Source organism: Orbicella faveolata, unplaced genomic scaffold, assembly GCF_042242905.1.
Source record: "Orbicella faveolata isolate gen_17 unplaced genomic scaffold, um_ofav_v1 contig_25, whole genome shotgun sequence".
Lineage (NCBI taxonomy): Eukaryota > Metazoa > Cnidaria > Anthozoa > Scleractinia > Merulinidae > Orbicella > Orbicella faveolata.
In genome coordinates this window covers 22123058-22137570 of record NW_028301553.1, presented here as the reverse complement: position 1 = coordinate 22137570, position 14513 = coordinate 22123058, and the positions used below count along the sequence as shown (strand labels likewise).

At 36.6% G+C, this 14513-nt stretch overlaps 1 protein-coding gene across 1 annotated transcript in view; it reads left to right on the top strand.

The window, feature by feature from the left end:
* Positions 1 to 14513, top strand: part of LOC110047885 (hemicentin-1-like) — a 49506-nt gene that overhangs the window by 10199 nt on the left and 24794 nt on the right. The window contains exons 5-13 of the mRNA XM_089294240.1: positions 2305 to 2562; positions 5116 to 5382; positions 6249 to 6503; positions 7634 to 7882; positions 9379 to 9636; positions 10258 to 10524; positions 11159 to 11413; positions 12425 to 12673; positions 13727 to 13984. Coding sequence (XP_089150366.1) covers positions 2305 to 2562; positions 5116 to 5382; positions 6249 to 6503; positions 7634 to 7882; positions 9379 to 9636; positions 10258 to 10524; positions 11159 to 11413; positions 12425 to 12673; positions 13727 to 13984 — 2316 coding nt within the window. The remainder of the gene's footprint in view (positions 1 to 2304; positions 2563 to 5115; positions 5383 to 6248; positions 6504 to 7633; positions 7883 to 9378; positions 9637 to 10257; positions 10525 to 11158; positions 11414 to 12424; positions 12674 to 13726; positions 13985 to 14513) is intronic.

Genomic DNA, 14513 nt, shown 5'->3' with positions numbered 1-14513 from the left:
TCTTAGTTTGCTTGGTTATTGGTGTTGCGTGAAGGTACGGCATTTTGAAACTGATGTCATATAGAAAGTACATGAATTACATGTAATAAAAGCAAATAAAACCCAATAAAATATTTAATCATACTGTAGAGACTAAGGTAAATTTCTGGCTAACCACTGGAACATTTTTCAGGTAAAAATAGCTATTGTCAGGGGTACTGTCATAGAATGTTGAGTGGTTTTCATATGTAGTATTATACCTGAAAATAATAATTATCATTGTACATAATGGTACCTGTAAGCTTCAACATACTGTTGTGTGATAAGTTGTTTTTACAGGTCTCTCTTTTGGTTTGCTCAACCAACCAATGATTTTTTAGGATTTAGTCACACATTTAAACAAATTATTATGAATAACAGTGTACATGTATGTCCTCAAAGGAACAAAATATGGCCGTAAATATGTTTGATTTCTTACAGTACCGGTCAAAGGGATTGCAGCACCTACACGCGTGTAAAATGTGTGTAGTCTGCATGTAGTATTCGTGGACACTGCATGTAAGGTGCGTGTAAGGTGCCTGTAATAACACGCATGTAAAATTTACTGATCTGGTAGTTACACACATTTGCGTGTAATTTTGCCCGTATGCGTGTATTTTAATTGGAGGAAGAAAGCTTTGTTATTCATACACGCATTTGCATGTATTTTACAAAACAAAAAGCCACTACTACAATGTAACTTGTATTCGATACACACGATTCTCAATGGTTACAACAAAAAGTAAATTTAAAAGCCAAGCTTTGTTAAATAAGTGGACTAGCTCAAGCACCTATTAAACAAATACTCCTTCTTAATCTGTAGGAGCCCGCACTTCTGCTTAACATCAAAACTTAATTCTTAAAGATCTCTGAGCTTTCGTGTACATTAAAACACGTTTGACGTACGTCACAATGTAATGTTTACCCACGCACGAAATGCCATTTCAACTCCTGTTCCTTCGATAACAATGAAATGGTGATTCAAAAAGAAACTCACGGACTCTCTCTTAATTTTAAATGAAGAAGAATCGTAACTTTATTTTAGCAAAATGTAAGCGTTCGTTAATTTTCAATTCATCAGGTTTGTGTGTAACCTTCTGACAACAACCCACAATGTCTACAGTGGGTTCGTTCAATTATTCGGCGTAAATTACGATACAGTTGACTAATGACTACCGATAAGTTAGGCTCGAGAAAAACATTCAGATTTTCATCCGTGAGTTAAGTCCGGTTGACAGATCATTACCTATCTGGTTATGTATATGCGTATTGAATTAACTGAAGTAGTAACTAATTTAAAACAACTTTCGCACTGCACAAGATTTCCGCCTGGGTAGATTTTGGTCACATGCTAGGCAACGCTATTGAAGGAACAGATTGAATTTCATTTTTATTAGATCAAAACAGTATGTTTTCAGATAAACAACATTTGCCTGCTTCTGAGTACTAGTAATGATGAATCTTCAAAGGCTTTTTAAACTTAAAGAAGGAATAACTGATGTTTAAAAATTAACTGAAAATGTCAAGCAAAATATTTTGTTTTGCTGTTATTTCGTGTCCGTCGATCCTCAGTTCGTCAGTTGCTGGCACCCTTGTTATTTCCCACGAAAAGAAAAGAAACACGATGGGAAAAGCTTTTGAACACTGGTAAACTCCGAACGCTTCAGAGTACAAAATATTTTTAATGAATCTTCGGATTGATTTAAAGCACACCAATTGCTGTAATTTAAAATTGAAAGCGACATATGTTTATGATCTGTTATCTCAGTGAATCCTAGCACGTCTGCCAGTCGCTGGCGCCAGAAAAAAATACTTTTACTGTAAAGCGGTAAGACGGTTTAAGGAAACTGGTCGATTCTATTGGGAATGTTTAATGACCAGAAGCAAGAAGGCGAAAGACTAAACTGTATCACAGTGCAGTCCAGTACGGTAAATGTTGCCCTGTACATATGCAAATGTTTTGTTTTCAGTACACGCACTTTTAATATTTCATTGTCATTACTTGCACTTAATGAGTTCCAGTTGAACAACTGCGAGTAATTTTACACGCAATATCATATCTACTGCATGTAATTACATGTGTGTAAGTACATGTATTTTCGTGTATTTGCGTGTAAGGTGCGTGGACAGTGCGTGTAGTACACGTGCTTTACACGCGTGCAATGCTGCAGTCCCTTTGACCGGTACTGTATCTATTTGTTAGTTTTATTAATAAATAATGTTATCATTGATCATCTCTTTGAATTGTTAATTAAAATAAATTATTTTCAATTGCTTTTGTGGCAGACCTGCCCACTGGGTCAAGTATGTCAGCTGACCCTGCTAATACCACTTTGCTGCGTGAGAGTAATTTGGTGCTAAAGTGCAGCACAGATGCCAACCCTGATGCTCATGTGTATCACTACTACTTTAATAGCAACCTTATTGGTAACAGCAGTTCAGGTGTGTTTAACACCACTGTAATGGCAGATGGAGTGTACACTTGTGTTCCTGTAAATACAGTTGGTATACAAAGCAATTCTACTGTCCACGTCACTGCTGTTGGTAAGTTGTACATTTGTATACGTCTATATTTTACAGGTTAGTTGTTGAAAACAGTCTTTTGAAAGTTGTGCAGTGATTTCTTTTGCTTTTCATATTACAGATTACATGTGGATAAGTCAAAAATGTAGTATCATAAGGGTACAGAAATAAACCAATGACTTTAATAAATGTATATAATATATAGATTTATCCAAGCGGAGCTCCTGATTGCAATAATTAATCATAAAGGAAAACAGGGATATGTTTTTCTTGGGTCAGAAACTCAAGAGCGCCATTAAGAGCATGTGATAGTTCAGTGTTTGGTTTCACTATTTTTCAAGTTAAATTTTAACAAACTATACCCAATTAGAAATTATGTATGCAATATATCAGGGACTTTCCAAAAGATGATTGTACAAGGAACATGTCAGAAGAAAAGTCAACAACACAGCAGGGGTTAATTTTGCCTTTGCATGTACTCCCTCCTTCTCTCCCAGAGTATTAACCTAACTTGAGCCTGCAATCCAATTGATGACCAGTACCTGGTCAGCAGTTAAGTTCAAAAACACCTGCGACCTAGATGAGCTTTAAACCTGAGCCCGTGATATAGTCACATGATACTGGTCAGCAGATACCTTGTTTTGACACCTGTCAATTAACCATAACGTGAATGTTCAATAGCAAATATGTACCTATGGTAATGGTGCTACTATCTTATTTTTTTCAAGGTTTTAAGCTCGCTAAGTTGCAACCAAAATTTTTAGATCGATGGGTTGCCAAATTTTCTAAGGTTTGGGGCTCAGCTCACACGCCTTCAGCGTGAAGGAGTTGAACTGCTCTAGATTAAATTTACTTGTGCAACAATCAAGGTATCCAAGTTAGCAACATGTACTTATAAAATTATTATTGAGTTTTGTAATATAAACTAACGTTAGTAAGGATTGGCTCAATTGATTAGTGTCGGAATGTCACCATTTGCTGCATTCATTTGTCAGTTGTTAATAACTGAGTTTTGTTATTAAACTCGTTACCAACGGTTAGCTCCAGATCAGGTGTGACATTGCCAGGGGTATACACAGCGTGCAGAATCCAAATCAGTTTTGCGTTTGCGTTGAGTGAGGGGCTTGAGTAATTGAAAATCAACTGTACAAGGCTGCTGCCTAACAGGCGCCTGAGTTACAAGTGCGGGCGACTAAAGTTTTGTTCAAGGAGCCTGAGTGGGCACCTAAACATGGAGTTTTCATCTCCATCTAATCTGTCTGATGACTTCAATCTTCTCATGAAATCGGTCAAAAAATCATTCACACAATAAATTAAACGGAAAACAACAGATACCCTGGTCCTGTTTTGCTTTTAACACAAGAAATATGGGCCAAAACACGGCAGCAAAAGTCTTTCTCCGCTCACAAAACAACTGAAAACAGCCATATTTGACAATCACCCTATAATGCATTGCAAGCTCAGTATTGAATAAATGCACATCATGTATGCCAATGGATTGTGTCTCTGTTGATGCCCTACTGATTCCAGTTGCAAAATGATAATCATTACTTTGATAACAAAAATTTTTGGAATTGGAGTTATGAGGCTGCTGACATTATATTAACAATTGAATAAAGATAAATGTCTCTAAATTCTTGGGTTTTTTTTTGTCCAATACTTTGGAAAACTTCACTTAGCTGAATGAATTTCTGTAGTTTCTGAAAGGATACCGATATTTATGACTTAAAAGTCGAAATATTCAAGTAGCTAGCCAGCAAAAAGAAAACATCATTGCAATTCTTTTTGCATACCAGGGTTTTATATTTTAAATTATCAAACGAATTGTTGCGACTCTGCCCAATATACGAGAATTTATTTTCTCCAAAGAAGCAGCCAATATGATGCGGGAATGCTGCCTAAAAAATACCTTTTGTTTATACTTATGTCCCTGAAGCCCAGGGAGGGAAAGCACATTTCAGTGAGGCCAAATTCAAACGCCCCAAATGCCTCTTTCATTTTTATTTGTTTTCATTTGCAGCTTGCATTTCATGATTTGTACAACGTATTTTGTTTTGTTAAAATAGAATTGCTAAACTCAAAAACGAAAGAGACAATATAAATTTTTGTAAAAAAAAGCTGCAGCACTTGCATGGATACACCAATTACTGAATTTGTTTGACCACAAATAGTATTCTTTCTCAGTCATGACCTGATCACTTTGCTGAACCCTTTATTTCAAAAATTTGATTGATATTAGACCATATTAGTGTCTCATGGAAAATCTCTGCCACTGAATCCCTCCCCTAAATTTCCAAATTCACTCCACCCTCCCTCCCTGTCTTCCCCAGTCTCCCCAACCCCCCAGATTGACCACAGCAAATTTATTCTGGGCTCCTACAAAAGTGGCTTGGGCTCCTTAAAAATTTCCTTAGGCAACAGCCTTGCTGTACTTTCATCATAGCAATAATGAGTCAACATTATTTTTTAGTTTATGAAATCACATGTACACCTGTACATGTACCAGTGCTGTAGATATTCCTCTTATAGTTTACTATTATAATTATTAACGGTTTAATTGTTCTCCATTTTCAGATGCACCTTCAGTAGATATTTATACTACAACTACAAATGTTGTAGAAGGAAACAACATCACATTTTTATGCAATGCATCCGGTAAACCTCAACCAACCATAACATGGGCTAAGCTTGGTACTTCTGAGGTGCTCTCTAATGCATCATCACTCACCATTGTGAATGTAAGCAGACCTGGGACACCTGATAGCATGATCCAGTATCAGTGTACAGCCAGTAATGGAGTGGAAACACCTGCTACAGAGACAGTCAATGTCACTGTTTACTGTGAGTAGAAGGTGTTAAAGGTATTCTGTTAATAGGCATATAGAAAGAGGAAAATGCATGTACATGGCTGCATTGCAATTCCAATAATCTCTCTTTGAGAGTAGAAAAATATTTTACAAGTGAGCACAGTGAACAAGTGAAATATTTTTCAACACGAGAAGAGAAACTTTTTATGTCCAAGCTGCCATGTAATGTCCCATTAATTTTATTAATATGTATTTTAATAAATATTTTAATAGTGAATAAAAGAACCAGTGAAATACCGCACCATTTCACTTTTTCTGGAAAAGCGCAATAATTATTTATTATATAACAATGGCAATGTTGGTCTTTCCACGCATGAATATAATATGTTATTTTCACTTGGGAAGATAGCTTCAATGTGTAGGATTATATGTATAATTAGTAGTAAGCTAATGTTGACTGTATGTAAGAATGTAAGCTTTGTTGACCAGAAAGAGTCAATCACATGGTGAGATCAAAGATAAAAAAGAGGTCAAAGCGAGATCAAATTTACAAGATGGACATTTTCCTTCAGATCATTGTGCATTATTGATCTGTTGGAAAAAATAATATTAGTTCTGCTCCAAAGCAGGATGCTGGCACCTTTTAAGTTTGGTAAGCCTAAATGGTTGACCAAATTTGGTAGGGAAAAAATTATTGGCACACTACACGGAACTGATGACAGATTTTTTTGCCTAGTGCACACAGGCCCTTAGCTGCATCTCAGATTCTCATCAGTGGGTCCTTGTTTGAAGGCTTTCTACATAATATATTTAAAGGCTGGGAAAACAGAAAAGTGTCCAACACTGCTACATGTTTTTCCATGCAGCATTGCTAACTATGTTTCTTTAACTGTCTTGCAGTTCCCCCTGCGATTGACTCAGCTCCATTGACTTATCAGGTTATAGAAGGCAATGGAGCCATCCTGTTCTGTAATGCCACTGGTAATCCACAACCCAACATTGCATGGACCAAACAAGGAAACAACAGCAAACTGTCTACCTCAGAGACTCTTAATCTGACAAAGCTGATTAGAGAAGATGATGGATCAGTGTACAAATGTACAGTAACAAATGAAGTGGGATCAGCAGAAGCTACTACCACAGTTACTGTCTTTTGTAAGTTGTTTTGAGGAACAGCAAAGAAAACAATGAATTTGACCCAGCTATAATAGTTCAACAGGTGTTTGGAACTGTTCATTTCTATGGAGTGGGGGAGGGGGGGTGGGGTGGCAGGTGGGATTTTATAGATAGTTCAGGGCTGTAATGACCCCCCCCCCCCCTCTTCATCAGAACTGTGTTACTTGAAACCCCAGGGCTCCCCCTTGTAACCCTAAATTTTTGGGATGATCCCCGCTGAAAATGGTAAAGTAAAACCCTAGTATTCTGAATGATAAATACCAGTTTTTTTTTTCCTAATAGGGTTTTGGTTCCTGATGCAAGGTGCCTAATAAAGTAGAGTGGTCTAAGGGCATTGTTCCCCCAGGAATTTCACATTTTCAGAATCTTGGGAACGCTATTTTAGGCATTCTGGCAGAACTTTTGCACTACTGTGGAAGCCAAAAAATAACCATAATTATTTTATTTTCAGCCGGTGCCCTCTTTTAACCCTTACTTTTTGGCTTACCCCCCCTCCTCCCCCCTAAATCCCACCAGCATCCCAATGCTAACTTTCTGTATGCATGTTTAACATGAAAAGATCACCAAAAGATGTGTTGATTTATTGGCAGATTTAAAAGAGCCATTGTAATAAACACTTTATTGAACTAGCTTGTTTGGTTCTTATTGGAGAATATTGGTCTTGTTCTTTTTTGGACATTTGTGGACAGGCTAGTTTAATTACACATACAATGCATGTACCATTGCTGGTTACTGCCAATTTGAGATGCTTTAGAATTTCAGCTGTAAAAAGAAGTTTTTCAAGATGGCCCTGTTGGTATTTACAAGCTGGTCACTCTTCATATGTATGGCCATATTTCTCAATGAGAAAATCTTTACCCACTTCTAGGTTGGGTTTTGGAACTTGCTGTAAATTGTTTTCTGCTGTTTGTGTTGTGCGCAGTCATTTTTGTTCTGAATCAAGGTTTGTGTACTTCTTAGCATAGTTAGTTGTGATACTTTGTTTTAAGTGTTTTTTTTTCACCGCGCTTTTTTAAGGTAAAAGTCTTGCTGTTAACTGCTACCGAGTGTGTGAACCAATCAGAAAGCTAGGAATTCAAAAACCAATGTTGATGATTTATTTTTTACAGTCCCACCAAAGTCTGCAATACAAAATTGTCTTAGTCATGTTAGCGAAGGTGAAAATGTGACGCTATACTGTAATGCAACTGGTAATCCTCCACCTGAAGTAGCCTGGATAAGGTCTGGAGAGGTTCTGGTGAAAGACAGTGTTCATGTTATATCAGCTATCAACAGAAGTCTGTCAGGAATATTCAAGTGTATGGCATGGAATGGGATTGGCAACAATTATACTGCCAATTGTACTGTTGATGTTCACTGTAAGTAAATTTCACATGTCCATTTTGAATTTACCATTGTTGAGTGTGTGTTTCTTTGCAGTTGGATTACAGATCCAAAATTTTTAGTAATGCTCTTTGTGCATTGTGCATTAAGTTTCATGATTCTTTAATTTCTTTGGGTAAGGATTGGAAAATGTGGGTTTGCTCAGTGGTCTTCCTTTTTTTGCCTGATTATCGGGCAACATATTCTCTCCAAATTTTAGCGAAAAACATTAAAAACTTGCCAGAAATGAACTCAAAATGTGTGCTTCACTCACTGAAATTTTTGTTTCAAGAGATGAAGGAAAATATACTTTAGGGCATTCTTCCGGTGTAATGAGATAATTACACAAACCATGTGAAAATAACAATACCTCGATTGATAAAGTGAAGGCTCATTTTACTTTAAAAATAGAGCTCTTTTCAATTACAAAACGTGCTCAAATGTTGGATTACTTGTATGGTTTGTTTTTGACACGCAGTTAGACTTTGAGAGTTGATAAAACATGCATTCTCTTCACTAAAATAGTCATAACTTTTGAAAGAAATAAAAACTAAAAATTATCGGACACCATTTTTTTGCCTGATTATCGGGCAACATTCTCTCCAGATTTAAGTGAAAAACGTTAAAAACTACCCAGAAATGAATGCTAAAGGTGTGCTTCACTCACTGAAATTTTTCTTTCGAGATACGAAGGAAAATATACTTTAGGGCATTCTTCCGGTGTAATGAGATAATTACACAAAACATTTGAAAATAATGACACCTTGATCGATAAAGTGAAGGCTCATTTTACTTTAACAATAGAGCTTCTGGTGGGAAATATCCTTTGCAAAATCTGAATTCCACTGCTCATGCACCAGGTTAGTAAGAAAATAATTTCTCTTCATGTCATTTATCAATTGTACCAATTGATAAATGAGATGTTACTATTACTGCTTCGAACAGTGAAAACACCAGGGAAGTAATGCTTAGAGAATGTCAAATGTCTTCCTTGTCCAGTGCAAGCAACTTTTCTTGCTCACAGCAGGAACCATCGTCGCTAGCCAGCTAACACATCAGCCCAATTCTGATCGAATGTTTTTGAAATCTTTCCGCCCTGGCTTTTTCCTCTGTAGTGCTTTCTTCGCACTTGCAATTAGCGTTTCTTTGTCAACATATTTAACCTCTAGTCAACAATCTACATGTACAGAGAACACTCAGAACAGCTCATCAACTACCAGACACAAATGGTTGACAATCATACTACACGGCAATCTGTCACACAACATTTTAGTGTACTTCTCGTGACAACCCATTGACAGCTATCAGTTAGAGGTAATTTCCTCATAAAAATTTTTTAAAGGAAAGATCGCCAAAAGATATATCTGAAAAAGCGAAAAACAATTTTTTTAAAAAATGGTCAATGTTGAGTATACTAATACTTTAACTGAAATGGGTCTGTATCTTTTGCCAATATAAATCATTACACAACTGCTTATTTTGTATACAACAGATTCCCCAGCTTCAACCATGATTACTACACTTCCTCAGAACACTACAGTGTTTCGTGATGCCACTGTGTCAATAAAATGTACAACAGATGCCAACCCTGATGCTCACATTTATCACTTCTACTTAAATGACAATCGCATTGGTAACAGCAGTTCAGGTGTGTTTAACACCACTGTAATAGCAGATGGAGTGTACACTTGTGTTCCCATTAACACAGATGGCACAGGAGACAATGCTTCTGTCAGTATCACCGCTGTTGGTAAGTGTAAGCACACATTCTGTCCATTGTTTAAGGAAAAAATTTGTAAAATGTTGTTTGTCATTATGTCAGAAAGCACTATACATGTAGTTGAGGCAAACAACTGAATTATTTTGCTTTCCTGAACGTGTACATCCCACAGTATGCATGTATATTCAGGGTTGCCACAAAGTTTTGTTTCAAATAGTAGAATGTATTGTTAGAGATTTCTAAAAAATCAGGACAATACCGAGGAAAGTGCCTGCCAGAGATGATAGAGTAAATATACAATGTTATGGTTTTTGCTGGAAGGCCGGCTATTTTTGACAACCCAATGTTGGTATCAAGAATGGCCAAAGGTTTCTCGGTTTAATGAGCTTCTTTGCTTGTCAGTTTATTTCTGTAAGTAAACGTTGGAGAATGGTGCAAAAGACTACTGTAACTATCATCCCGCATTCTGAAACTACTAGACAAGTACAGTAATGAAGTGATCTATGTATTGCATTTTTCGGTACCAGTTACAATGTACGTGTACATGTATTCAATGTTACAAGGAAACAGCTGTATCTGCATATTTACAAGTACATTTCTTTCTTACCATTATTGAATGCATGTTACATGATAAAATGTGCTTATTTCCAGTGGCTCCATTTGCTGAGGTAGTTCCTCAAACTGTCACAGTCACTGAAGGTGGAAACATCACCTTAATTTGCAATATCAGTGGTGTTCCTGCTCCATCTATTCTCTGGACTCAGATTGGCAGCTCAAAAGTTCTTTCTCACAATTCATCACTTACCATTGTGAATGTAAGCAGACCTGGGACACCTGATAACATGATCCAGTATCAGTGTACAGCCAGTAATGGAGTGGAAGCAGCTGCCACAGACGCAGTCAATGTCACTGTTCACTGTAAGTAGAAGGGTTTAAAGATTATTTGTTAACAGGTGTAGAGATACATGTAGAGGATATTACATGGTTGCGAGAAGGTACCAAAATCTTTCTTTGTTTGTAGAAAAGTATTTCACAAGTGAGTGCATGCAGCCAGCGAGTGAAATAATTCTACTCAACACAAATCCATCGAGAAGAGAAACTTTGTATCTCCAAGCGGCCTTGTAATGTTCCATTTATGATATAATCACCAAAGAAATACCAAACCATTTCACTTTTGTTACAAAAGGCACAATATATTATTTAACCATGTATGAAAATAACATGTTATTTTACCACTTCTGGTGGATGAGAAAGTAGCAAAAGTCTTTGAAAACCAATGCGATCACTATGTAGTCATTAATTTAAAACCAAATTAAATTACTCTCAACTCTCAGCTGAAAACTGTTCTGATGCTTTGCTTTGGTATTTTTATATGTCTATTTATATTTGCATGTACATCACAGTTTATAGTATTCAATTACATATAGCTTCACATGTAAGATCAGTGGGTCCTTGCTTGAAGCCAGTGAGAACAGAAGTTCATCCAACACTGCTACATGTAATTCCACGTAATAATAAATTGTAACTTTATATTTCTGTCCCTGTTTTGTAGTTCCCCCTGCAATTGACTCAGCTCCATCGACTTATCAAGTTATAGAAGGCACTGGAGCTATCCTTTTCTGTAATGCCACTGGTAATCCACAGCCCAACATTATATGGACCAAACAAGGAAACAACAGCAAACTGTCTACATCAGAGACTCTTAATCTGACAAAGCTGATGAGAGAAGATGATGGATCAGTGTACAAATGTACAGTGATAAATGAAGATGGATCAGCAGAAGCTATTACCACAGTTACTGTCTTTTGTAAGTTGTTGAAAGGAACAGTAAACACACATCAAATTCCATGAAAAGTTGATCCTTTTATTTTGTCATCTTTATACCTCTGTACTGTTGTGACTTTGTTAAAACAGGTGATACATGTACAAGTCATTGTTTGTTATATGGCTGAACCAGTCTGTGATGAATTTAAGGAGAATTCAGATTGGTTCCCTCGATAGTCTGAATTTTCCATTATGGCCCGCTCAAGGATGGACCACTCACAAATTAATTTTGGTGAAATTGCTTTTTCAATTCATTGCAAAAAATAATGGGATAACAAAAGTACAGTCAAATAAATGCTTAGCTCCCATGTACATGTTTACCAAGAATGGATCACCAAGATGTATCAATTTATCAGCAGATTTAAAAGAGCCATTAAAATAAGTTCTTTATTGAACTAGGTTGTTCAGTCCTTATTGGAGAATATGGGTCTCTTTCCTATTTTTGCAAGACTGTGGGCAAAAAAAGAACTCAAATCAATATTTCTCTAAGAAAGCACCTCACGCCAGTTCAGCAACATTTATGTGTGTCTAATTTCCAGTTAAAGGGTTTTATACATGTACCCTAAATTTGACATATTACTTGAAATTTCTGGCTTCAGCTCTTATAAGAATTTTATTGCACTGTTGCTTCAAGATGGCCCTGTTGGAATTTACATGTACAAGCTGGTTACTTTACACATGTATGGCCATACTTCTCATGGAGACAATCTCTAACCACTTTGGGGTTGGGTTTTGGAGCTTGCCATAAATTGTCTTCTGCTGTTGGTGCTGTATTCAGTCATTTTTGTTCTAAATCAAAGTTTGTGTTTGTTAGCATAGTTAGTTGTGATACTTTGTTTTAAATTTTTCTTTTTCGCCATGCTTTTTTAAAGTAAAAGTCGTGCTTTTACCTGCTACTGAGTTTGTGAGCCAATCAGAAAGCTATAAATTCAAAATCCAATGTTGATGATCCACTGTACCAATGTTGATGATTTAATAATCAATATTTTTACAGTCCCACCAAAGTCTGCAATACAAAGTTGTCCTAGTCATGTTAGCGAAGGTGAAAATGTGACGCTATACTGTAATGCAACTGGTAATCCTCCACCTGAAGTAGCCTGGATAAGGTCTGGAGAGGTTCTAGTGAAAGACAGTGTTCATGTTATATCAGCTATCAACAGAAGTCTGTCAGGAATATTCAAGTGTATGGCATGGAATGGAATTGGCAACAATTATACTGCCAATTGTACTATTGATGTTCATTGTAAGTAAATTTCACATGTCCATTTTGAATTTACCATTGTTGAGTGTGCATTTCTTCACATTTGGATTACAAATCCAAATAGTAACCCTCTTTGTGAATTGATTAGATGAAATCTTAAATGGGAGTTTTAAGTTGCATGATTCTTTAATTTCTTTGGGTAAGGATTGGAAAATGTGGGTTTGCTCAGTGGTCTACCATTTTTTTTTTTTGGCCTGATTATTGGGCAACTTTCTCTCCAAATTTCAGTGACAAACATTACAAACTCACCGAAACGAACTCAAAATGGGTGCTTCACTCACCGAAATCTTTGTTTCAAGATATGAAGGAAAATATACATGTACTTTAGGCATTCTTCCAGTGTAATGAGATATTACACAAAAGTGTGAAAATAACAACGCCTTGATCGATAAAGTGAAGGCTCATTTTGCTTTAACAATAGAGCTCAGATCAATTACAAGGTGGACTTAAATGTTGCCTCCGGTGGGAAAGATCCTTCGCAAAATCTGACTGAGAATGTAAAATGTCTTCCTCATCCAGTGCAAACAACTTCTCCTCCTCAAAACAGGAACCTTTGTCACTGACCAGCTAACACATCAGCCAAATTCTGACTGAATGTTTTTGAAACCTTTCCACCTGGCTTTTTCCTCTGTAGTGCTTTCTTCACACTTGCAAATGGCACAAACTTTTTTGTTTCTTCAATGACATATTTAAGCTTAAATCCACAATCTACAAACGGAGAACACTCAGAAAGGCTTCTCGAATACCAAACACAAACGTTTGACAATCACACTATGCGACAATCTGTCACGCAACTTTTAAATGTACTTCTCTTGGCGACCCATTGACAGCTGTCAGTTAGAGGTAATTTTTTCACGGAATTTTTTTGAAAGGAAAGATCGCAACAAGATATATCTGAAAAAGCGAAAAACAATTTTTTTAAAAAAATGGTAAATTTTGGGGTATACTGATACCTTGACTGAAACAGGTCTGTACAGTCTGTATCTTTTGCCAATATAAATGCTAACACAAGTCTGTTAATTTTGTTTTCATCAGATTCCCCAACTTCAACCATGATTACTACACTTCCTCAGAACACTACAGTGCTGCGTGATGCCACTGTGTCAATAAAATGTAAAACAGATGCCAACCCTGAAGCTCACATTTATGACTTCTACTTAAATGACAATCTCATTGGCAACAGCAGTTCAGGTGTGTTTAACACCACTGTAATAGCAGATGGAGTGTACACTTGTGTTCCTATTAACACAGATGGCACAGGAGACAATGCTTCTGTCAGTATCACCGCTGTTGGTAAGTGTAAGCACACATCCTGTCTATTGTTTAAGGAGGCAATCTGTAAAATGTTGTATGTCATTATGTCAGTAAGCACTATAGTTGAGGCAAACAAACTGATTTATTTTGCTTTCCTTAACATGTACATCCCACAGTATGCATGTATATTCAGGGTTGCCACAAAGTTTTGTTTCAAATAGTAGAATGTATTGTTGGAGATTTCTAAAATATCACAACAATACCCGGGAAAGCATAGCAGAAATGATGGAGTAAATATACAGTGTTATGATTTTTGCTCGGAGCCCGGCTATTTTTGACAACCCTAATGTGGTGTCAAGAATGGCCAAAGGTTTCTAGGTTTAATGAACTTCTTTGCTTGTCAGTTTGTCTGTTGGTAAACGTTGGAGAATGATGCAGTAGACTACTGTAATTATCATCCCACATTCTGAAATAATTAGTAATTAAGTGATCTCTGTCTTGCATTTTCCAGTACCAGTTACAATGTACACATGTATTCAATGTTAGAAGGAAACATCTGTATCGGCAT